This window comes from Taudactylus pleione, unplaced genomic scaffold (assembly GCF_031769625.1).
Source record: "Taudactylus pleione unplaced genomic scaffold, aTauple2 ptg000093l, whole genome shotgun sequence".
Classification (NCBI taxonomy): Eukaryota; Metazoa; Chordata; class Amphibia; order Anura; family Myobatrachidae; genus Taudactylus; species Taudactylus pleione.
Window position 1 is genome coordinate 12,930,058 of NW_028284495.1, and position 26,232 is coordinate 12,956,289.

Below are 26,232 nucleotides of genomic sequence, written 5' to 3' on the forward strand. Positions count from 1 at the left end.
TGCAGATAAGCATCCTGTATTTCCAGGGAGACCATGAAATCTCCAGGCTCCATTGCCAGCATAATTAACCGTAGGGTTTCCATGCGGAATTTGGGCACATGGATGAATCTGTTGAGAGACTTCAGATTCAGGATAGGGCGATGTGACCCATTTGGCTTCTGAATCAAAAACAAATTTGAATAATAACCCCTTCCCTGTTGCATCACAGGAACAGTGATTATAACTCCCAACCTCAGGAGGGCCCCAATAGCTGTAAGGGTTGTACAAACAAACCTCTGAGGAGGATGCCTCAGGAACGTGATGGCATAACCATGAGAGACCACCTCTCAAACCCAGGCATCCATAGTCGTCTGATGCCTGGTTTGAGAAAACTGTAGAAGTCGGCCTCCCACCCCGAGACCTTCCAGGGGGAGGCCCGCCCTATCAGACAGTGGGCTTATCTTCCGGCTTGGAAGAAGGAAGTCTGGCTGACCAGGATTTCCTGGTCTGCGGTTTCTTGTGGGAATTATCCCATCTAGAGGAAGACTGTCCCTTTGCCCTACCCTGTGGGCGAAAGGACCAAGCTGATGACTGCCTATACTTAGGGGTAGTCATAGATGGCAACCCTGCAGATTTAGATTTTGCCAGAGAAGACACTGTCATCCAGCTCTGGACCACACAGCTCCTTCCCAACAAAAGGCAAAGACTCCAGGGCCTTCTTGGACCCTGTATCCGCCTTCCAGGTCTTTAGGCAGGGCCGTAGCTAGAGTAGTGCGGCCAGTGCCATTGCACAGGGCACCACAGGCTAGGGGGCGCTGTTTGGACCTGTCAAATTTCTGTTTATTATCATTCTTGCTTGTAGCTTCCTCTTATTTCATCCCCAGCATCTCCTGGCCTCCCCTATCTCTTCCCTGGCCCTTCCCCATGAAGCCATGGCCCTTTTTTGGGTGCATTATGTCCCTTTGAAAAATGAGGGGGGCGCCAGTGCTCTTTCTGGCACAGGGCACCAAAAAAGCTAGTTACGGCTCTGTCTTTAGGCAAAGAGTTCTTCGAACCGCAACCGAAGTTGCCGATACCCTAGAAGCCAAAATAATGACCGCTTCCCCCATATACATAGCTGCTTCTTGCATCTGTCCGAGATGAGACAGCTGTTCTCTGGTAGCATTCGGCATGCTATCCTCCAGAGCCTTCGTCCATTCTTCCGTAGCTTTGGCTACCCAGGCTACAGCCATAGCTGAAACAAGAAATTATATATATCACACCTATGCTCCAAAAATAGGAGTGCAACTCAAAAGATATGTGACCTACACATGTCACCATGGTATCATAAAAGGAATAAATATGCAATAGTGCTCCTCCTCTGAGGTAACTATCTCAGATCAGTAAAAAACTGTACCAAAAAAAAAATATATATATAATAATCACTTTCGAGTATTTCTTTGAATCCTGTCTGTGGTCTCTTCAATAGGGTAAGTCAGATGGTCAAATATGAAAAACCGAACAAACGATCCTGTTTCAACACACTAATGTATACCCAGAAGAATCAACCAACAGGAATTCATAGGGGACAAATACATAGAAAAATGCAAATGCTGTGGGTACCCCATAGCAGGAGGCAATATTGTGGCAGCGCACGAAACGCTGTGGCCCTGTCCATCAAATGCGACAACACCTGAGACCAAGAGGCCACCCAGGGTTTCTTGTGCTGGTGCAGGTGTACAAGATAGAAAAGGTGGTTGTTTACAACAGACACTACACAACCCAACTTGCACAAAATCCTGTTCAGACAGGCCTGCAAAACAGGATTTACATGATTTTAGCACAGGAAGCTCATCCTTCTCGCCTTTACCTTTAGACATAACAATGTGTAACAGGTATAAGGTATAGAGTATAAATGCAATGCGACTTTAAATGAAAAACACAGTGATAGATATATCTGACAGTTTTGGAAATAAAAAGGCAGTATATGCATAAATATATTCAAATGCTTATGGACTCTGAATCAACTGACCAGCCCCTCAAGGGTATTGGTACGATATAGAGTGCTATATACCTGACCCAAGGGAGAGGTATACAGGGAGACAGACCTAACCTCTGAGACCAACAGCTTTCAGCAGCGCACCCAAGGTGGACCGTGAGCGTCTCGCACACGAGGTGGTCAGAAGTATGAAATCAGATGCGGGGAATCCGCAACCGGAGTTGCGTCTGGGTTGGGGGAGGAGCGGCCGGGAAACCGCCTATCTTTCCTAAGCTGCGATTTTGACGGCACTGGTACGCTGGTCTCACAGTAGTAGACACTCCTAGTGCGCTCTAGTGTGTGTACTACCCGTACCCAGCGACAGACAATATGGGCGCGGGTCGCCTTAGTGAGGTCACGCTGAACGAGACCTTCACCCGCAGCTGCCTCCGATGCACCTCCTGCACCAGAGGCCTGCACTGCTCCGCGCATGATTCCCCATATGAGGAATTATCTTACCTGCCATCTTCGTGAATCCAATCGCAGTCCGGACCCCAGTGATGCCGTTAGAAGTCCCCAGGGCATATAGCAGTTTCGCCATCGGTAGAAGTCGTTACAGTATACGCGTCTTATTCGGCGCCTAATACTGCTAAACTCAGATGTTCAAAAAACTAAGGTAAATCAAAAAAAAGAGAAAGCCTGGGACTGCCTAAGCTGTTAAAACAGTGCGTCTGGATATTTGCCGCGCACCAAACAAAAATACTGAATAAGACCCCCGAACTCTGAGTGTCACATAGGGAGTAGAACCTGTGCATACTGGGAGCTTCAAAGCTGTAAGCCGTTTGGTGCAATGGATCACTCCAACTACATACCCCAAGGTAGATCCTGTGGACCCTATGGACCGTGAAGAAGAAATGGCAATTTGCACTACTGATGGCGATGTTGTACAAAATGCAAATGAAAGTCACCTGAAAACTGACATGTTTATAGTGGCCAAATTATGCTATTTAAACTACTCCAAATGCATCATTATTCACTGGGGAGAGTCTACCAGAGATTCTGCACTGTGTCCCGACATTTTTTCCTTAAGATATTTTCCATACCTTTTCACATGCATAGCGGGGTGCGCACAAAAAAATATGAATTTCCTCTGAAAAAGCAATGAGTAGTTGCAATTGAATTGCAACTGAAACTTGCGGTGCGAGTTCACTGTGAGAACGGCTCGAAGAAACCAACTTCCACCTAACTGAATTCCCCCCTCTGTGTTGCCTTTCATGCACCACAATGCTAGCTATTCCTACTGTGTCTTGTTCACTGCAGACCAAATGCTAGCACATACTAAACTGTTGCTGTCACTAGCACCCTGTTACACACTTCTGTGCACCCCTCTGCTACTGCTGGTCATCTTTGCTCAGGGTTCCCCACAGTGAGTCAGAGGTGGCTGTGATTATACTTTATTGGTTTAAACTTCAAACCTGAGCTATCCATATATTGCTATGTACCTCAGACAGGCAGAAAATACACCTGCTCAGCACCACAACCACTGCCTGCGGAATTTACATAACTAAATCTTAACCTAATATAATTCCTAGACAATCAGAAAACCAAACCTCTGCAGTATGCAAAGATAAAAATAAAAAAATAATACCTGTAATATTAAATTATTATTTAAGTTTATCTACTTTCACTTGTTACAAATTATGCTTCATTTGTCTGAATAATCACCACTAGCCTAATTTTGAATAATTATAGGAGAATGGTCCATGACTGGGTTTTTGAAACAACACAAACTTTTGATGCGATTAAGTGGAATGTCATACAATAATTGACAATTATATTCTTGTATGCGCCATAAGGGTTATCATTGGATCATTTTTGGGGGGGAGCAAATTGCTGACCACTGTGATATAATTTACATGTGGTTTTATATATGTTTTTCAATGTAACAGTTTTTAATAAATTAATAGTGATGTAAACACTGATATTAATGTAATATTTATATTTATCATTGCATACTGCAGCGTTGTGACTTGTTTTTGTTTGGTGTATACTTTAAGGCTGGTGACATATCACAGTAACTCGGGTTTGCAAGATAATTTCTAGACTGAAAAATACAGAATTTCAATATGTAATTTTCCATTGACCAATACATTATTTATTGTTTTTATCTTTTGTAGTTTGTGCCTAGAAATAACCACGAAACGAAATTCTTAACTCTACAAACTATTTAAAACTATGATTTTTTTTTAATTGCATAGAACAATTCAAACATAACAGCTAAATAAACTCTAACGCACTACAGGTTGAGTCTCCCATATCCAAAATGCTTGGGACCAGAGGTATTTTGGATAACGGAATATTCCGTATTTTGGAATATTTGCATATCACAATGAAATATCTTGGGGATGGGACCCAAATATACACGCACAATGCATTTATGTGTTATATACACCTTATACACACAGCCTGCTGGTAACTTTATACAATATTTTTAATAATTTGTGCCTTAGACAAAGTTTGTGTGCAGAAATTAAATTAATTTATGCTTCATATACACCTTATACACACAGCCTGAAGGTCATTTTATACAATATTTTTAATAATGTTGTGCCTTAGACAAAGTTTGTGTACATTGAACCATCAAAAATGTAAGGTTTCATTATCTCAGTCATGCCAAAATAATTCTGTATTTCGGAATATTTGGATATGGGAGACTCAACCTGTACCACTATTTATACCGCTTTTATGGGGATTTTTCTTTATTAACAAGAAACCTCCTAAAATGTATACTTAATATGTAGTAATATGTTTATTTATTCACTTTTACACAGCAAACATATCTTTCAAAGGTGGCAAGTGGCCAGGCTACATGACATTCTTTTATTTACAAATATGTTTTAACAGTAATTAGACAGGGACCATACCAATTGGTTCCTGCCTTGTGCCATATAACCTGAACGGTCAAGTGAAAATCCAATCACAAATGTTGGTTGTTTGTATGGGAGCATACATTGTAAAACACAAGCAGCAGCTTAGTTATGTAATGTTGGAAATTGGTAGGCTCTTACATAGAGGTTCCCAAACTCTGCCATTAAAGTCCACATTTTAAGGATATCAATACTTGAGCACAGGTGACTTAACCTCAGTCAACTTGATTTAACTATTTGGACTCAAGCATCGATACACAGACACTTAGGTGGGTCTTTATGACCTGGGTATATTTGATGCCTGAATTTGAAATTTTAAGGATGATTTTAGAACATTATTCGTATATATGGAGTAATTAACTATTCAATGCGGTATTTTCCTAAAATAAGTCATAGAAGTTATTTTTACTTAGTCTTTAAATAAAAAATAAAACAAAATTGACAACTTCTGTGTTATTGCTAATATCTTAACAAAATAGAAACTTTTATCTGAATTTAAACTTTTTCGTTGACTTAAGTATGAGATCTCATATTAAAACAATACACAAACAAAAACAATTGTTAGAACCGACATTGAGGTTGGGTCATAAACACCTTTTTGGAGTTTGCTCCAGTCTAGTTCTCTGCGCTGACACTGATTGAGTGGTAGAGGGAAAAGGTTAGGAAGAGGTCTTAACTCCAGCTACCAAGAGGTTTGGCAATGTCGCATAACTAAGTAAAAAGATACACGCAATTTAAAATGCCCCGAGTCATTATGACGCCGAGTTAAAAACTGGACTGTAATTGCGAAGTTTGGGAACCTCTGCTCTAACCTGTTGTGTATAAATATCAAATGGGCTGTCCTGAGAAGGTTACATAAACCCCTCATATATTTTAAATATAAGGGTAACAGTTTCAAGTGTAGATTGCATAGCAATGTTAACTGGTGGGGAAAAAAAATAAAATTATATATATATAAAAATATATATTTACCTTCTGACAATCGCTGTTTCCACCCTTGGGCAGCATATGCAAAGAATTCATTATTCAGAGCAGAATTACTAAGACGTAAAGCCCCATCACTTCCCATCTGGAAGAGAACAGAAATATATTTTTCAACGAAAGGTCTACATCACATAAGTCTTTATGAAGATATCTGGGGTTAGAGGTGTGAGAAAAAAAAATAAGAACAATATTTATACACATACATACACACACACACACACACACACACATATATATATTATATATATATATATATATACACACAGACACATATATATATATATATATATATATATATTTATATATATATTAGGGGTGTGCACCGGCCACTTTTCGCGTTTTGTGTTTTGGTTTTGGATCTGGATCTTTCTTCGTATTTTGGATCTGGATTGGTTTTGCCAAAACCACCCTTCCATGTTTTGGGTTCTGGGTTTTGTGTTTTGGATCTGTATTTTTTTTAAAACAAGCATAAAAACAGCTTAAATCACAGAATTTGTGGGTTTTTCTGCTCCTATGCAATTATTAACCTCAATAACCTTCATTTCCACTCATTTCCAGTCTATTCTGAACACCTCACACCTCACAATATTGTTTTTATGGCCAAAAGATTGCACCGAGGTAGCTGGATGACTATGCTAAGTGACACGAGTGGGGGGCACAAACACGTGGCCCATCTAGGAGTGACACTGCAGTGGCAGACAGGATGGCAGTTTGAAAAACTAGGCCCCAAACAGTACATACTGCAAAGAAAAAAAAGAGGTGCAAGATGGAATTGTCCTTGGGCCCTCCCACCCATTCTTATGTTGTAGAAATAGGACATGCACACTTTAACAAACCAATCATTTCAGCGCCAGGGTCTGCCACATGACTGTGACTGAAATTATTGGTTCGTTTGGGCCCCCACAAAACAAGCTGGCAATTAATGTGTCCCTGCACAAACTGGCTCTACGGAGGCAAGATGTCGTCCTCATCCTCCTCATCCACCGATTCCTTGGATAAAACAGGAAAAAGGGATTTAGGTGTCCCTGGACTGCTTACGGTCTTAGCCAAAGTTTCTGAACTTGACAGTAACTTTTTATGAACGCGCTGCAGGTGCCGTATAAGGAAGGATGTTCCTAGGTGGTTAACGTCCCTACCCCTACTTATTTCACCTTTACATATGGTACATATGGCAAGACAGTTGTTGTCCGGATTTGGATAGAAATATTGCCAGACCAAAGAGGTGGAATGTTTGGTCTTCTGCCCAGGCATGACCGTGATGGGCTTTTTCATCCCACGGACAACAACTGTCTCCCCCGGAGCCTGATTTAAACAAACCACATCACCATCAGAATCCTCCTCGCCAACTTCCTCCTCAGTGCCAGCTACACCAGTATCCTCATCCTGTTGTACTTCAACAGTGACATCTTCAATTTGCATATCAGCAAGTGGACTGTGGGTGCTCCTTTCAGCACTTGCAGGGGGCGTGCAAATGGTGGAAAGAGCCACCTCTTCCTGCCCAGTGCTGGGAAGGTCAGGCATCGCAACCGCCACCACACTTGGACTCTCCTTGGGGATTTGTGATATCTTCTTAGAACGCACAGTTCTTCGCTGTGCTTTTGCCAGCTTAACTCGTTTGATTTTTTTAGAGGGAGGAGAGCTTCCATCGTCATGTGAAGCTGAACCACTAGTCATGAACATAGGGAAAGACCTTAGCCGTTCCTTGCCACTCCGTGTCGTAAATGGCATATTGGCAAGTTTACGTTTCTCTTCAGATGATTTAAATGTTTTTTTCAAGGTCATTTTCCTGAACTTTGTCATTTGGAATTGTATGTGCCCTCTACTATGACATTGGGCATCGGCCTTGGCAGACGACGTTGATGGCATGTTATCGTCTATGTCATGACTAGTGGCAGCAGCTTCAGCACTAGGAGGAAGTGGTTCTTGATCTTTCCCTATTTTATTTTTATTGGAGAAAGTTTGGTCCTCCATTTATGTTATATTGATATATACGTGCGGCTAAGGCGCACACAAACACAGAAAATAATTTTTTATTGGAGACTAGTGCACTTTGTGGGTTACACCACCCTTTAAGAAATGAGCCAGCCGGCCCTTTACTTATGGGACACAGGCGCACGCTTGGCGCTGCTCCTTTGTTGATGCACCTGCAGCCACAGTGCACACAATTCACAAACACAGAAATTTTTTTTTTGTTTTGTTTGGAGTGCCCTTTGGGGGTTACAGCACCCTTTAGCGGTCAATCCAGCCGGCCCTTTATTTATGGGACACAGGCGCACGCTTGGCACTACTTTGTTGATGCAGGGGCGGCTACTGCGCACACAATTCACAAACACAAAAAAATATATATTTTTATTTTGTTTGGAGTGCCCTTTGGGGGTTACAGCACCCTTTAGCGGTCAATCCAGCCGGCCCTTTATTTATGGTACACAGGCGCACGCTTGGAACTACTTTGTTGATGCAGGTGCGGTGACTGCGCACACAATTCACAAACAAAAAAATATATATTTTTATTTTGTTTGGAGTGCCCTTTGGGGGTTACAGCACCCTTTAACGGACAAGCCAGACGGCCTTTTACTTATGGGACACAGGCGCACGCTTGGCGCTGCTCCTTTGTTGATGCACGTGCAGCCACAGTGCACACAATTCACAAACACAGAAAAAATATTACATTTTTTTGCACTTGGGGGGAGCACCCTTGATGGACAGAGCACCCCCTGGACAACACTACAGCACTCCTTTAGGACTGGGACACTGCACAGGACTTTGGAGTGGACACAGCCCCTATGGACAACTGACTGCATAACACAGTCCAGCCAGCCCCTATGGACTTTAAAGGAGTGGACACAGCCCCTATGGACAACAGCAGCACAGCACAACACTACACTGCACTACACTACGCAGCCCAGCCAGCCCTAACTCCACTACACTGTCCACAGCCGAGTGAGAAAATGGCGCCGACGCGGGTACCTTATATAGGATCCAAAACCCGCGAGACCCGGAAGGCGGGATGATGACGTTTTGCCTCGATTTCAGATCAGAGTCAGGCAGGAAAAGTCGAGCCTGACTCGGATCGGCGGGGCTCGGATTTCAGAAAACCGAACCCGCTCACCCCTAATATATATATATATATATATATATATATATATATATATATATATATATAAATATTGAATAGGTGAGTGGATGGAGGTGTTATGTAACAATTTTCTGAAAAGTGTCTTTTATTGGATGAAGGTGTTGTAGTAACAATTATATTTTTAATGTTGATAGTGTATTTACTGATATATTTTGTGGGTAAAAGTGTCAAGTTAAATTCATGTCAAGTGTCAAGTTTTATTGTTAATTTTTCACTGTAAATATCTCAGTTGCTTCTAAACATAACACTTTCATACACAAGGCTATTCTATTATATATGTTAGATACACAGTCGCGTTTAACTCTCCTTGAACCCACTGGTGCATGGACACTGCTGAGCACTAATTGTATTCCGTATGTCTTCAGAAATAATCCAAATGGGACATCATCCAACCTAAGGGCCTGATTCAGAGATGTACGCTAATGCATTCGCAGCTGCGATCCCACATGCAGCTGCTGTGCAAAAATATGGTAATCCGGCGACTTCACAGATCAAAGCAAGTATGTACAAATAAGCAGTTGCAGTCACAGACCATACCATAATTGGCCATATAAGTAGCCTGAGACGTTAGAAGCACTTTAACCGTGTAAGAGATTGCAGACCTAGGCTACACCACGTCCCCGAAAAAGGTCGGCACACGCCTGCGTTTTTTGCTGCAAATCTCCGTTATCTCCAACAAATAGTCCCTGTCAATCACTTTGCAAATAAAAAATACCTTGGCATGTGCGCAGTGCGACCATGACGCATGCACAGTCGACGAATAATTGCTCAATTGCGTAAATAATTGGATTATTTTTTATGTACACACCATAAAAATAAGAGTTATGGTATAACATACCTTTGTTAACTCTTTTTCTTCGAGGTCCATGGGGTCCCACAGCCATTACGTTGGGTATGAATCCCGGTCACCAAACAGCTAATACAAACGAGCTCTCTGCTCCCAGGATGCACCGGGTTTCCTCCTCATATACACCACCTCCTGCCTCAGGTAGCCAGTTCGTTACCAAGCTCAAGCAGGCAGAGACAAACAAAGAGTAAGAAAGAAAAGACCCATACTTCCGAGTCCAGACTTTCAAGAGAAGAAACTACGGAAAACCTCCCCAAGAACTACAGGTGCCTCTGGGTGGGTGTCCTGTGGACCCCATGGACCTCGAAGAAAGAGAGTTAACAAAGGTATGTTATACCATAACTCTTATTTTCTTCTTCGGGGTCCATGGGGTCCACAGCCATTACGTTGGGGATATCCCAAAGCACTAACCCTAGGGGCGGGGACGCTCCTGACTCTCGGAAGAGAGGAAAATCCTACGCCCGAAGGAGGCATCCTGAGAGGCTGAAGTGTCAAAGGCGTAAAATTTGACAAAGGTATGGATGGAAGACCATGTGGCTGCTTTACATAATTGCTCAGCAGAAGCACCCCGGCGGGCCGCCCATGATGGACCTACCGCCCTAGTAGAATGTGTAGTCACTGAATCCGGCACACGCATACCAGCCTGTGTGTAAGCCAATGAAATTGCCATGCGAATCCACCTGGCCAGTGTCTGTTTATTGGCTGGCCAGCCACGCTTATGACAACCATAAAGCACAAAAAGTGAATCGGACTGCCTCAATTTGCTCGTGCGTTTAACATAAATTCTCAACGCACGGACCACATCCAGGGAAGCCTCACCTTGTGAGAGACTTGTGCCCTGAAATGCTGGAACTACTATTTCTTCATTAATATGAAATTTAGACACAACTTTCGGAAGGTAACCCAGTACTGCTCTATCTTGATGAAATATCAAGAACGGCTCCCGGAAGGAAAGCGCAGCTAAATCCGACACTCTACGTGCAGATGCCATAGCAAGGAGGAATACCGTCTTTGCTGTTAGCCACTTGATTTCTATTGAATTTAAAGGCTCGAACGGAGGAGCCTGTAAAACCTTCAGAACTAGAGTCAAGTCCCACGGAACAACCGGGGAAACGAAGGGAGGCTGAATCCTCAACACCCCCTGAAAAAAGGTCTTTATATCCGGTCTCAGAGCAATTTTATGTTGGAACCTGACTGAAAGAGCTGACACCTGTACCCTTAAAGAGGCCAGGCGTAGCCCTTTTTCCAGACCGCTTTGAAGAAAATCCAGCACTCTGGATATCAGGGATTTATGTGGATCATACCCTTTCAGTTCACACCACTGAAAGAAAGTATGCCAAACCCTATAATATATACGGGCTGAGGATGGTTTCCGTGCCTTCAGCATCGACCGTATAACAGACTCGGAAAACCCCTTTTCCCTCAAGACGGAGGCCTCAAGAGCCATGCCGTCAAAGATAGTCGATGAAGATCCGGGTACCAGCAGGGACCCTGTAGCAACAGATCCAGTCTCAATGGCAGAGGCCATGGAGTGTCTATGGAGAGAGACCGTAGATCTGTGAACCAGTGCCGTCTCGGCCACGCCGGAGCTATTAATATGACGGTGCTGCCCTCTTGTTTGATCTTTCTGACCACTCTGGGCAGAAGAGCAAACGGGGGAACCAGATATACCAGCTTGTAACGCCACTTTACTGTCAGTGCGTCTACAAACTCGGCTCTCGGATCTCATCCAGGATCCGTACCTGGGAACCTTGTTGTTCCTTCTTGATGCCATCAGATATATTTCTGGTAGACCCCACCTGTTCACAAGGTTCCGAAAACCTGTTGATGTAGGGCCCATTCCCCTGCATTTATCTCTTGCCGACTGAGAAAATCGGCCTCCCAATTCAGGATTCCTGGAATGAATACGGCAGATATCGTGGGCAGATGAGTCTCTGCCCATACCAGGATTGTTGATACCTCTGCCAAAGCGACCCGACTACTCGTGCCCCCTTGATGATTTAGGTAGGCGACCACAGTGCGATTGTCCGACTGTATCTGCACCGACCTGCCCTTTAAGATTTCCTAAGCCTGCACTAAAGCTTTGAATATAGCTCTTAGCTTCAGGATATTTATCGGTAGCCGGCTTTCCGTCACTGACCACTTTCCTTGGAAAGTGTGTGACCCCGTCATCGCCCCGCAACCTTGAAGACTGGCGTCGGTTTTGACCAATGTCCAATCCGACACCCAGAAGGGGCGATCCTGCCTGAGATGCTTTGTCTGCAACCACCAGGTCAGGGACAACCGTACCTCTGGAGATAGATGCAGCAGCTGGGACCTGATCTTGCAATGATCCTTGTTCCAGCGAGACAGAATGAATTGCTGCAGTGTTCTGGAGTGGAATTGAGCAGGACCTGCATGGCTACTAGAACGGATATTTGACTGTTGCGAAGCAACCTGCGTATTCGTGATTGTAGAGCAAGGGATCTTCTCCTCCGGCAGATATATTCTCTACACCACAGAGTCCAATCTAGCTCCCAAATGACACATCTGTTGTACCGGACAGGGTGACTACTTTTGCCAGTTTATGATCCAGCCATGACTGTACAGACATGATACTGTCAGCCTCAAAATGATCCTGTAACTGCTGTGGGGACTGCCCCAGCAACAGGAGGTCGTCCAAGTAAGGCAAAATCCTGACGCCTTGGCACCTGAGGCATGCCATCATCACTGCCATCACCTTGGTGAATACCCGAGGGGCTGTGGACAGGTCAAACGGCAGGGCCTGGACCTGAAAATGTTCCTCCCCTACCGCAAAACGAAGAAATTTTTGATGAGACTGTGTGATAGGGATGTGAAGGTAGGCATCTTATATTTCTAGGGACACCATATAGTCCCCCTGTTCCATTGCCAACACAATCGATCGCAATGTTTCCATCCTGAACCCGGGGGCTCGAACAAATTTGTTGAGCTCTCTCAGATTTAGAATAGGCCGGTATGACCCATTCGTTCAGAACCAAGAACAGATTGGAGTAAAACCCCTCTCGGAACTGGTTCTCTGGCACCGGAATCACTACTTCTGATGCTAGTAAGGCAAGAATAGCCTTCTGAAGGGCCAAAGCTCTTTCTGAACCCACCTGCGGGTTTACACAAAAGAACCTTTGAGGAGTCATTCTCCAAAACATCAGGGCGTACCCTCGGGAAACAACTCCCCAAACACAGGCATCCTCCGTCGTGAGGTGCCAGGGCTCTGAGAACCGAAGCAGTCGGCCCCCCACCCTGGGATCCCCCAGAGGGAGGCCTGTCCCATCAGGCCACTGGTTTATCCTGGACCCTAGATCCTGGACGTTTGTTCTGCCAGGGCTTCCTGGGTCCTGCCTTTCTTGGTGGAAATCTCGCTGAGGGCTGACCTTTGGCCTTGCCCTGCGGCCGAAACCCCCGAAAGGACGCCCTCCTCAATTTAGACGAGGTTGCTGATGGTAAACCTGCCGTCTTTGAGGCTGCCAAGGGGGATACAATTTTGTCCAGTTCTGGACCAAAGAGCACACCTCCTGTGAATAGAAGGAACTCTAGGGCCTTTTTGGACCAGACATCTGCCCTCCAATCCTTCAACCAGAGGATCCTACGTGCCACCACGGACTCAGCTGAAACTTTATAGGAAAGGATCCCTGCATCCAAGGCGGCATCACCCAAATAAGAGGCCCCTTCTCTAATAAATGAGATCATATCCAGTTGCTCCTAAGAGGCATCTGGTAAAGACTCCGTTAAGAGTTTTGGCCCACTCCTCAATAGCTCTTGCTACCCAGGCAGTGGCCATAGCTGGGCAGGTGGCCGTTCCTGCCAGCAACAAAATTGATTTGAGACAAGACTCCAGTCTCCTATCCGTGGTTTCCTTCAGCGAAACTGCTGGGATTAGCAAAGTGGTACGTTTAATCAGCTGAGCCACATGCGCATCAACTGATGGTGGATTCTCCCACTTGGCACAGTCCTCTGCTGGAAAAGGATATAGAAGCGCCATTCTTTTAGAAGAATGGCTTATCTTATCCGGACGGACCCAGGCTTCCTCCATCAGTTCTGATAAATGTTCAGACTTTGGGAATTCTGCCTTAACCACTTTTTGGCGCTTGAACAGGGGGGTTTTCCTAAGCGGAAGATCCCCTTCCTCGATATTTAACACGGATTTTACAGCCCTTATCAGAAAAGGGACATCGGCTACTGGGAAATGATCATCACCCTCCTCAGAGCTAGACTCCTGCGAAAAGTCCTGTGCCTGTTCCTCCTCCTCGGAGGCACTCGAGTACTCACCCATGTAAGGCGGTACATGGCGCCTAGATTTAGGCTGCTTTGGTTTGACAGCCTGAGGCTGAAAAACCCCAGAGGATGATGCCATAACCTTACCAGCACCAGGGTCCATCCAAGGCGGCCACATCATGGGCATAGGATGCATCTGCTGAGGCAAACCCCAAACCGCTGGTATCGGGGCAGCCAGCCGTTCCGCCACCTGAGCCATAACCTGAGAAAATGATGCCCAAGGAGGCTCAGGGCCTGAAACAGGCAAACTTAATTGGTGTGGTGGCTGTCTGAAACAGTTCCCACAAAGCCTATTTTGTAGAAAGTCCTGTGGGGACAAACCTGCCTTGCAGGCTACAAAGGATATCAGCAACGGGGCTCCCGACACCTGACCCTCAGACTCCTTAGACATAACACTATGCCACTGGTTCTGAGTGCATATGTGCTGCTTTCTACTCTCAACCCACACACCTGTAGCAAGGGAAGGGGAGAGACAGTGACAGTATACAGGAATTACAGTTCTTTTACAGAAGAAACAGTATCCATAAACACATGTCATGCATAAATACTCTGCGAGCCATATGCATATAAGCTCTCACTACCATAATCAGCCTCAGCTTAGGTAGGATAGAGCCCTGTAAAAACCTAGACCAGCAGTAGGCTAGGTATACAGGGAGACTGCCCAGTGTCCCCCTTGTAGGAGCAGCGTTCAGAGACCAACTGACATACACTCTGGGAGGAACAATCCACAATCAGCTGTGCCAGAGGACTGAACTAGCGTGTGGATTGGGGGAGGGGCCGCCGGGGAAGCGTACCTCCCCTATGCTGCTTGGACCTGCCCGGTAAACTGACCTGGCCGCCACAAGCCCCGGCTGGTCAGGAACATCAAATCCAGGCGGTCTAGGCTAGGAGAACAAGCCGTATGCCTCCTGACTGCAGCGCGCCCCCGGCCAGTCTCACCGCCGGAGGCCGGACTGCCACGTGGTCCCGGCGTCAGCGGCCGCTGCGACCACCTGCTTACTTGCCATCCCCTTGATCCGGTTGCGGTCCAGGGCCAGAAAGCCCCTGCCGAGTCCCCTGCCAAGGCTAGCGGTGCGGCGCCGGAGGAGGTAGTTGCAGCGCGTGGCCGGTGCGCCTCCAATCAGGCGCGAGGCTGCTTCCAGGACAGCTCAGACCACCCGCTGAGATAGAGAGTAAAAGTCTCTTCTTTTTTTTTTGTACTCATCTGCAGGACTGCTCCAGCAGTCCCACTGTCTATGTGGTGAACACACCAAACAGGAAGAACTGGCTACCTGAGGCAGGAGGTGGGGCATACGAGGAGGAAACCCGGTGCATCCTGGGAGCAGAGAACTCGTTTGTATTAACTGTTTGGTGACCGGGATTCATACCCAAAGTAATGGCTGTGTACCCAATGGACCCTGAAGAAGAAATCCTTCCTTGTAATCCATCTGGGGGACACTGCAGAGCTGACACTGGGTTAGGTGGGCTGGTACAGGAGTACATACTAAAAAAAGTTAAAGCTAGCTCTGCCTCTCCAGCCCCTACATAACCCCTCCAGCTTCCCTGAAGCCTCAGTTCTCTAACAAAGCTGCATGGAGGAGCAAAGTCGCACCACTCCAACAACCATAAATCGAGCAAAAACAGCAAAAGACTAGAACTGGAGGGATCGCAGTGTCCCCCAGATGGATTATGAGGAAAGGAGTTTATGGTGAGTATATAAAAAAATCCAATTTCCTCATACATCTGATCTGGGGGACACTGCCGAGCAGACACTGGGACATCACATAGCAAGCCTAACCCGGGGGGGGGGGGTCAATCGTCCAACAAAGCTGTGCATTAAACGTGATGCACAAACTTCCAAAAGAATGGAAGCAGTAAAATTTGGTAAAGGTATGTACAGAGGAGCAGGTCACTCAAAAGAGGCTCGATTGTGAACCGCCCAAGAAGCCCCAAATGCACAAGCAAAATGAGGTCTGGAGGGAAGCCAGAACTGACCTGTCAGAAGACAGACCAATGATCATGGTAATCGAACAATGAAACCTTTGGAGTCTGCCAACTACATTTTGGACATTGACAAGGACAACAAGGGATATCCGTATGCCGAAAAGATGACAGACAAAATTAATCCAAAAACACAGATGACAGCCAAAAGACCTAAGGACGCAAGGAGAAAAACCACACTCAATGTAAGATAATTAAACTCCAAGGAGGTTCGAAAGACCAATCTCAATTCCCATAGAGAGACAGGAGGTATGTGCAGAGGCTGAATTCGAATTACACCTTGAAGAAAGGTCTGTACCTTTGAAATAGTGACCAAACTTCTATGAAAAAGGACCCATACAGCAGAACCTAACCAATTGAGAGAAATAAGGTAAGGCCTAGACATTATATATACACAGTCTATATATGAAGCAACTAGCCCACGAGCCTGAAGCGAGCCCTCAAGATCTGGGTATCAAGAATCAAGCCGTACAGCCAGTGAAGACAGATTTCGGTGTAGACACGGGCCTTGACTCAGAAGGACAAGAGTAAAGCGCGTATGTGTATTAAGTGGTGATGCCCTGAAGAGGCCCAGCCAGAGCAGCTCACCCAAATAAACTGGCTAGCTATATATATATCTCTTACTTTGCATTATGCCTGATACAAAATGCAGTCAGATGCCAAATTCCCTCCTTAAAAACATATAGAGAGAGGTGGGGGAGGGGTGCCAATCTAGACTGAAGTAATCTCAGACTTCAGATGTGTGTATAGATATACATGACAGAGTATAAGGAGTGACTTTTTTGTGTTTATTATTCATGTATTACGGTATTTCACATATTCTTTACCTTTGTTACTATTTTAACACTCATTAGCTACCTTCACACACTTGATACTTTTTAACACTTCACGGTCACCTTTCTTTCTTGAGATGCCCTGGGGTGGTCCTTTGCTGTGCTGGTTTTTTGGTGCCCTGCACCCAAATGTGAACCCCAGAGTGTTAGGGACCTGCTCGGTGAGGTGACCTGGATGCTGGTGGGCAAGCCCGTTCATTGGCCACTTATATGCCAAATACCTGAAATTAAAATATATTTAAATTTGAAAAATAATGATCAAATAGTGCATCAGCAAATTCCTTTTCTTTGCACAGTACTTCATAATCTCAGCTGATAGCACCTTTCGTTATTAGGGTGTGCAGTCTAGAGCCACTCCTTATACAAAGAGTATAGCGCCAAGAAATCCTATCCCGCATTCCATAAATGAGAGCGTACCACTACTGACAAGGTCAGTCTGGAACTATGAGTATGACTGGGAGACCCGCCCATCGAACACAATGAGGTGCCCTGGCCAAAATGGATAGAGGCAGAAACAGTTACCCCAAGTGGAAGGATCAAGGTGCTGTAACTGCGGCCACGAAGACCGCCTAAGGATCCCCTGAGTGTGATCTGTACAAGGGAAGCTTTATGTCTGACCTGGAACACATCAATTTTATGTTGGGCATTTCTCACGATCCTCGAGGCACAGATCATTTGAAAACTGCCTGGAATGGATCCCATTCCCCCGAGGTGAATAGTGGGGCAACTGCAGAAGTCCACATCCCAGATGTCCACCCCGGAAATGTGAATGGCCAAGATGGCAGAAACCCAAGGTTCCACCCAAACAAGGGTGTGAGACTCCTCTGTCACTTCCTGATGACTCCTTCAGTGGCATAGTCCGACTGTACATGATCAGTATTTCCTTCTAGAACGTGATGAGCTATTTCAGGAAGGTGTTGACCGCTCTTAAGTGTAGAATGTTGATTGAGAGAGCGGATTAGGTGTCGGACCATAGTCTAAGACCTATAGAGACAGTGCCGCATGCCGCAAAGCAGGCAAATGTTGAGACCAGTATCCAATTTCAAGCCGAAAACGGCCCTCTGGATGGGTTCAGATTATGAAGTCACCACAAAGGGGACTGGCGCATCTGATCTGACAGTCTAAGAAGTTACCTGTCTAGATGGAATCGCATCCTGGACTAAGGATGTAGGACCTATATCTAGATCCTCGAAAGGACTGATAGAGAAAATAAATGGATCCACCACAGAGAGTGTCCTTTAGAGGACATAGAGTAGTTGTCTAAGTGTAGAGTGAAACCAAGGCATCCCTGTCTGCAGGGGACCAGTGAACATGTAGGTACTGACCTACAGGACGAGAGGGCAGAGCTTGCAACTGCCCATACTGAAGGCCCAGCACCAACAACCCAGATATGGTCAGGGAGAAGGACTCTGACCACCTGCAGCCAGGGGAGAAAGACCTCTAACATTGGCAAAGAGAAACTCCTGGTCAAAGATCTGCAAAACGGGACCTTAAGGACTGTGTCAATAAGACTTGAAAGCCTTACATGCAAAGCCTGACCATGCAGAAGGAAGAAGTTATCCCCAGATGAGCATCCCCAAGAAAGAAGACCAAGCTTGACACGGGTCAGCTGCAAAAGGTAGATAAAGTTGAAAACCTAGCCAGAAGGTCTGCGCTGGTTGCAAGATCCTCTTACCAATTACTGCTATGAACCTACCTGTTTTGGATAATACAACAGAGTACAATATAAGCAGTCTCTTTGATATGTCACTCAAACTCCCCCATCCCCATAGCCCGCAACCACTCAAACCCATTCAGCAGCCTGCGGTTGTCTGGGCTCCAGCACTGGTCTGGTGTGATGGCACCTCAGCATCCCATCCAACAAGAGACCACCAAGGAGGAGGGGCTTATCACCACTGCAGGCTTAGAATGCTGGTCTGTGAAAGTGAATACCTAGACACAGGGTCCGCTCACAGGTTTGGACTTATATCATGCCAGGCCCGGTGCTACTTACAGATAGGCAGTGGCTGGCTTATCTGAGGGAGAACCCTCTCCCCAGCTTTCTTACATGCCAGATCCCGGAGCCTTCCGTGAGAGAACTGGTGATCTGTGCGCAAAGTTCGCAGACATTAGCTGTATGTGAAAGCTAGGGCAGAGCAGGTTTCCTACCTTCTAATTACTGGGACCTGGTGATCAAAAAGGCGAATCAAAACAGCAAAATAAAGCTAACTAAGGAGCTGGAAACATGATGCCTAACTCCACAGGCACTAGGGAGAACCTGAGGCTTCAGGGAAGTAGGAGGGGTTATCTAGGGGCGGAGCTACCTATTTACCTTTCTAGTGCTTACTCCTGGACCAGCCTATCTAACCCAGTGTCAGCTCTGCAGTGTCTCCCAGATCGAATGTATGAAGAATCGGAATAGTGTACATCTCTGAATCAGGCCCTAAGTCCTTCGCTCTACCTGATTTATGCCACTTCACTTGGAAAACCAGTAGGCTTCAGTATCACCTCTATGTGCTTGACGTCCAAAAATATTTAACCTCTCAACATTTGTGCTGGTCCATATTACTACACTTCTTTCTTCGACTTCATCATAGATGTTCTCCAGGTGCTTCAAATTTAATGTTTCAAAACCCGAGCAACTAATCTTCCTACCAGCCAACACAAGAACTTATCACACATCTCTATTTCTGCTGCTGACTATATATAAGTGGTTCACAAACTCAGTTCCCATGGCACACAAACAATCCAGGTTTTGGGGATATCCATGCTTAAGCACAGGTGAGTTAATTAGTAGCTCAGTCAGTTTGATTATACCATCTGTGCACAAACATGAATATTCCAAAAACCTGGACTGCTCGGGTACCTTGAGGACTGAGGGTCTGATTCAGACCAAGACGCTATTTGCGGCCACTCGCTGGCTAAAAGGGGCCGCCTATTTAAATCATGTGCTCGCACTGCGTGGCGTAAAGTCGCCCACTAAGTAATAGCGAGCTGCCGCACTACGCGCTCGCATCTGTATAAAGATGCCCCTTTGCCACTCGCAACACACGTCATCTCTGGCAGTTGTAGGATTAATCGGGAACATCGAGAGCTATCGGAGCTGCTCGCAGCGCTTGTCGAAGCCTTTTCCCACCACAACATTGCGAGCAGTTCAGGCTAAAATACAACCCAGTCACGTGTGTAATGATGCTACTTTGCTAATTATGCACACCCATTAAATGCCGTTCTGACGGTCGGGCACGCCTGCGTTCACACATCCACACCCCCGTTTACAAGCACCTTCCCCTGTCACTACCCACAAACGGCACTATCTGTCACTCAAAATAGCGGCCGACTGCGGGCTACGGGTGAGCACTTTCTCATCGCACTGGCTGGTTCACGCATGCGCATTGCGACTCATACGCAGATTGCGAAAAATCATTCAATGCGAGCGCAGCATAGCGTCCGGGTCTGAATCAGGCCTTGAGTTTGGAAGGGATGTAGTTATCCCGGTTCTTGGGATGCCATTACTCAGAATGCCAATGCCAGCGCCAGACTCCCGACACCAGTCAGAATCCTGGAATCCCAAAGTTAAGTATTAGACTTAGGCTGTCGGGGGAGAGGGGGGGTTAGGGCTAGGGGAAAGGTAGTATACTTACCTCTGTCAGTCAGCATTGTGACCCAGTCGGAATGCCGGCGTCGGGATTCTGACCACCGGGATCCCGAGCGCCGGCAATCCCGTACCCAAGCAATTTGGAAAACCATGCTATTTATCCTACTTCTCCAGCTTGCTGCTTAGTTTCATTCTGGGCTCCAAAATTTCCTCTGTTCCACACATCCTATAGGTTTTCAAAGTTTGGTAGATGTACCCAAAATATGCACACCTCTGGAAAAACTTCCATGCAAGCAATCTCCTGCACTGACTATTGCAGCTCCATTTTTACTGGTCTTCACCTAAACAGATTTTCACCCCTGCAATCGACCACAGTTGCTAGGGTATTTTACATTGCAAGGTGTCCATCTGCCATTAACAAAACTGCACCTACATATACAGTGCATCTGGAAAGTATTCACAACGCTTCACTTTTTCCACAATTTGCTATGTTACAGCCTTATTCCAAAATGGAATAAATTTTATCCTCAAAATTCTACACACAATACCCCATAATGACAACGTGTAAAAAGTTTATTTGAGATTTTTGCAAATTTGATTAAAAAAAAAAAACACTCAAGCTGCATACACACACACACACACAATGATTTTGTTACCAACGATTTTATGAACGATTTTCTATCAGATTTTTTAAAGTTACAAAAACAGACAGCTGCTCCTAACTATCTCTTACACTGCACTTTTCTTACTATGGCGGTGCCCTGGGGCGGCTTAGTTGGGCTAGTTTGGGGGTGTTCTGCGCACTGGATTTGAATCATAGTATGTTAGGGACCTACCCTACAGAAGTTACCTGGATATGGTGGATAGGCCCATAACCTTGGCCAAGATTGTGCTAAAAACCTCTATTGATTGCAAAACTTTATTGCATTTATATATATTATTAATAATTTGGAGTTGTGCACCTGAGCTTTGTCTGTTTCTGTGATAACAACTGATGAAGATGTACAGTTGTTAAAGATTATATATAAAAAAAAAAACATTGGATTTACTTAGACTGCATGACATCTTGTGGACAGATTGTTATGGTGCTGACTCTGCTTTTAAAGGCAGTACCAGTAACTTGGCAACAGATCTGGATAGGAAAGCACAAAGGTCATGAAGAAACACTCTAATTATGTCAGCATCTTATGCTCCCAGTTTTTTCCCCATTATTAAAAAAGTATCCTTTACTATATGTGTAACATTTGCTTAGTAAAAATTCAGAAACTAATGAGCAAGTAAAAATGATAAATTGGAAAAGCGGTGAGCTACAATTATTCTGTAAATGTAATCACTGCTTTAGTGTTTAACAGTGGCCTGGACAGAAAAGGGTATGTAAGTCACAATAAATGGTGCAATTACTAAGCTGTACTATTCCACATCACTGCCTGTACTCAAATAGTATCTGCTAGCCAAACTGTGTATAAAAAAATATAACCACTGCAGAAGTGATGCCTAGTTATTTTTCCCATTTGTATAACAGGTATGCGATTCTCTAACTAAAATCCATTTACCCAGAAAGTATTGCAAACTAGAAAGTAAAAAAATTAGTAAATAGCTGCTGCTCTGGGACACTGACATACATAATGCACCATGTGTCTCCTCTTGCAGTCACTGTGAGAAGCTCTGTTAAGGGAAATTATGGAAACATTGTGGGGAAAGATAAGACTACATTTTAGTTTAATATATTTACTAAATCCGAAAAACTCTAGGGGCAATGTCACAGGAGTATGGAAAATGCTACAGAGCATAAACAGAGAGCTTAATAGCAAAATCAACAATATATACTGAAATGGAGTATTGGACCTAACTGTTAAAATGAATATAAACTTTCAGTCTCCATTTGTTACTAAGTTTCAGTGCTTTGGCAGTTTGCCGCCTATAACATCTGGCATAGTAAGTAGTTGTGTGACACATTAGATCCAGGCATGCTGAATAATAGATGCCATACCTGTATTTATCCCACAGACATACAATAATGTATAGATAAACTTCATTTAAAATATTGACATTTATGAAAAATGTATATAAAAAAAAAAAAGTAGTACTATAAATTATTAAAGCAAAAATTAAATTCTAATAAAAGAGTTATGATAAGTGATAAATCACAGCTGGCTGGAAGTACTCACCTGTCTGTCTACCTCCGGAAGTAAGAGCAGGAGGTACTGCTGAAAATGCTGAGGTAAAGACGCGAATGTATGCTTGTTTATTAAAGCCCTCAGGTTAGTGTTCACTAAAATTGATCCTGGTGTTTCTATGTCAATATCTTCTGCTTTGGTCCATTTCAAATGCCCTGGGATGGGGTAAAAAAAAAGTTATTAATAAAGCTCATGAGGAATAGTTATTTATAGTGTATGTTTATAGCTCATAACAATAACTCTTATTCTAAAACACAAATGGTGACCAAGAACCAGAGAAATGAATCTGATGTGCTGCCCAACAAACACCCATATGCTGTGTACAATTGTTGTATAGCTTTCCAGTCACATCAGCTGATGTGAAAGAATGATTCCTCAGCACATCTTTTAAGTGGTCCATGAATTTCTTACACTGTACAAGATCTGGTTATTAAACATACTACTGACATTTCAGTGTCCCTGTAGGCAACCTCACCGTTCAGAAATTGGAAAAATAGATACAAATCAAAGTTCTGACTTTATGTGGCCCCTCTTCCTACACACAAAAGAAATTGCATTGAAAGGCTTGAGTAAATGTTTTCCTGAGTGGAGAATGGATCACAAAAGAGATGTATCATTACGTCATAGTTTAATAAAATGTTGTGTAAAATAGGGTGCACATGTGTTTTGTAAATAAAACCATTGGAATAACTTTTAAATAGTTTTAGTTTTAAGATGTTTGGTTCCAATGCTTCTTTGCTTTGGAAGGTTACTTACTGTGGGTAGGTTTAATGTAACGATGGAGCGTGATAGCAAAAATAGACATCCGCAGGTCACAGAACTCATCATGCAGATAAGAGTTATTGATCTTGGGATAAATTACTTAACTGCAATAAACTATCAGTATGTATTTGAGAATGATCATAGAAAAAAAGCAAAAAAAACCAATATAACTAAACTGTATTTGCAGACTGACGCAACCCCTACCCTCAGATAGGCATAACTAGTATTATCATAAATCCATTCCATTACATCTCAATCCCACAAACAAGGAAACATTTTAGGACACTTTATAGCTGCATCAGTGGAAAGAGTTTGTTATTCAGCACTTTCACACAACAACGAATTCTCTGTACCCCGCGGTAAAGGGTGCAAAACAAAGTTTCTTGTTTGTAAATATAGAACAAGCAACCACAAACGTGGTAATTCTAAAGGGGATACTTCAAATGAAGTGCCAGATTACATCATCAAGGGAACAGTTTCTTTGTGACTAAAAACATCGACCTGTGTGTAAAAAAGCTCAGCTTTCCATGCTACAAATAACTACGCGCTGTCATGAAAAAGTCTCACACACAATTTAAATGGCAAGATAAAATTGTGTTGCAGTATACAGTACCTACTTCATCATGTTGTCATGGCAGAAAAACATCAATTAATTGATCAATTGCAAGATGCCGTAGCAGAAAATAAGTAGTATTTTATCTTTTATGCACAAGACTTTTATGTTTAAACACAGCATTTACTTTTATCAATTTACTCTCAAGCGTAGAAACTTCAAAAGCAAATTAATTCAACCATTTACACTTTTAAATATGGGCAGCAGAAAAATACCCATTATAGCACAACTTATTTATTTATTTTTTTGCGCAGACATTTTAATACCTTTTTCTTTTTTAAAGTTCCATATGTAAGGTTTCAATTATACTAAAAAAGCTAACAGAACATAATCTTTAAAAAATACAGCAAGAAATGTGATCTGATACAAACAGCTCTTCTTGACGCGCCAGGTCTCCTGCGACTTAGCTTGCGCCGTCTGTCTTTTTCACCCAAAAGTGCGTCTTGGTCGCAATCAGATTCAAACCGCTTCACGAGACTGCACTAATTAATTTGATATGCAACAATTGTATATCTGTGTGCGACTGAATCTGTATATGAAGTGCTACGATGCAGCAGCCGCGGCTTTTTTCCACGACAAGTTCCGTTGTGCTTCATATACAGATTAGGTCGCACACAGATATACAAGTGTCGCATATCAAAATAATTAGTGCAGACTTGTGAAGCAGTTTGCAGCGTCCGTTTGCGACCAAGGTGCATTTTTTCAGTGAAAAATATGCTGGGCACAAGCAAAGTCGCACGGGACCTATTAGCTGACTTGCGCCACATGGTGTATTTAGACTAGATGTATGAGTGGGTTGGGTATTATATACAGACGTGTAGAATGCCAGCTGTCAATACACTAACAGTGGCATCTCGATGGATGCAATCCCGACAGGGGAGTGGTAAGTAGTGTTCCCCTGTCCTATTTACCCCCTAACCCTCCTTTCCTGCACCCTAACAGCCCTCCTAACCCTGCACCCTAACCCTCTCGGTAAGTGTTTAAACCTAACCCTCCCCCCTTAGGGCCTAACCCTAACCTCCCCCCTCCCACAGCCGAAGCCTAAATTCCCCCCGGGGAACCTAAACCTTACACCCCCCACCCCCCGCAGCTAACAGCTTACCTGCCCCGCTGTATTTACGAACGGGATGCCGGTAGTCGGGATTCCGGCGTCGGCATCTCCAGCCACGTCCAATAAAAGAACAAGGGGGAGAGACACAGTGGAGGAGAAGGAAGGGGGTTCGGCACAGAGAGAAGTCAACTAAGAACAGGAGGCCACAAAAGGGACAAATTCTGAACAAAGCTAGAACACACTATAAGATTATGGGTTAAGGGAATTTTTTTTTTTTTTTAATCATGCCTATGGACTTTGTGAATGGACGAGGAAGGAATTTCTCAGGACTCTCATAAGGTGTTCCTTTTGATACCTATACCATACCATATTACAGAGGTGATGGTGTAAGGTTGTGGGTTCTTCCAATTTCACATGCTGCACAACTTACAATATGGCTAAATAATTCAGAATCATGGATGGAGCAGCCTGAGATAGGAAGATGGGGAATGTATGTAGGATCCTGCAGGAACTGTAGGTTGAGAATTTAGTAGACTAGTGATATTATCACACTCCAAAATGACTGAAGATTGGGGCAGCTTCACCAAATGGGCAGAAAAGACCCAGGTTGACCGCAATTGCTCCAGCAGGCATCTGAAATGCTAGGATAGATGCCATAGAGCCAGGTAACTCATAGTACCAGAGGTACAGCACTTTGAAAGCATTTTATTTAACAGATTTAAAAAAAAATTGACCATCCCTTCAAAAAATATGTCAGTCCAGTCTTCCTGATCAAGCTTTCCCACAAAACACATTACTGTGTGGTTTGGAAGAGTGCCTTCTAGACACCAGTGGTTGCGAGTAGGACATTGTAGAGAGAAGAAATGAGACCTTTGGAGGAGTGACCAACAAGACAAAGATGCTCAGTCTCAGAGATTGGTATGCACCAAAGGCACAGTTTCAGTGAGTGAAAGGTGTGTGTAAACTGCAGTTACTGGTGGAAAAGCGCACTGGAGAAACCAAGAGAATCTTCCAGATTCTAGGACTAAGGGAAGATCCTGGCCTTCTAGAGGGTATTCTGCAGTAAAAACCCTGCCTTAGAACAGTTTGAATATATAGTAGTGGAGAGGCCAAGGAGGGGGG

At 44.3% G+C, this 26,232-nt stretch overlaps 1 protein-coding gene across 1 annotated transcript in view; it reads right to left on the reverse strand.

Moving 5' to 3' along the window:
* Nucleotides 1-26,232, reverse strand: part of ASXL3 (ASXL transcriptional regulator 3) — a 98,359-nt gene that overhangs the window by 16,325 nt on the left and 55,802 nt on the right. The window contains exons 6-7 of the mRNA XM_088469771.1: nt 22,676-22,839; nt 5,836-5,932 (exon numbers count right to left, since the gene is read on the reverse strand). Of these exons, the coding sequence (XP_088325897.1) occupies nt 5,836-5,932; nt 22,676-22,839 (261 nt within the window). The remainder of the gene's footprint in view (nt 1-5,835; nt 5,933-22,675; nt 22,840-26,232) is intronic.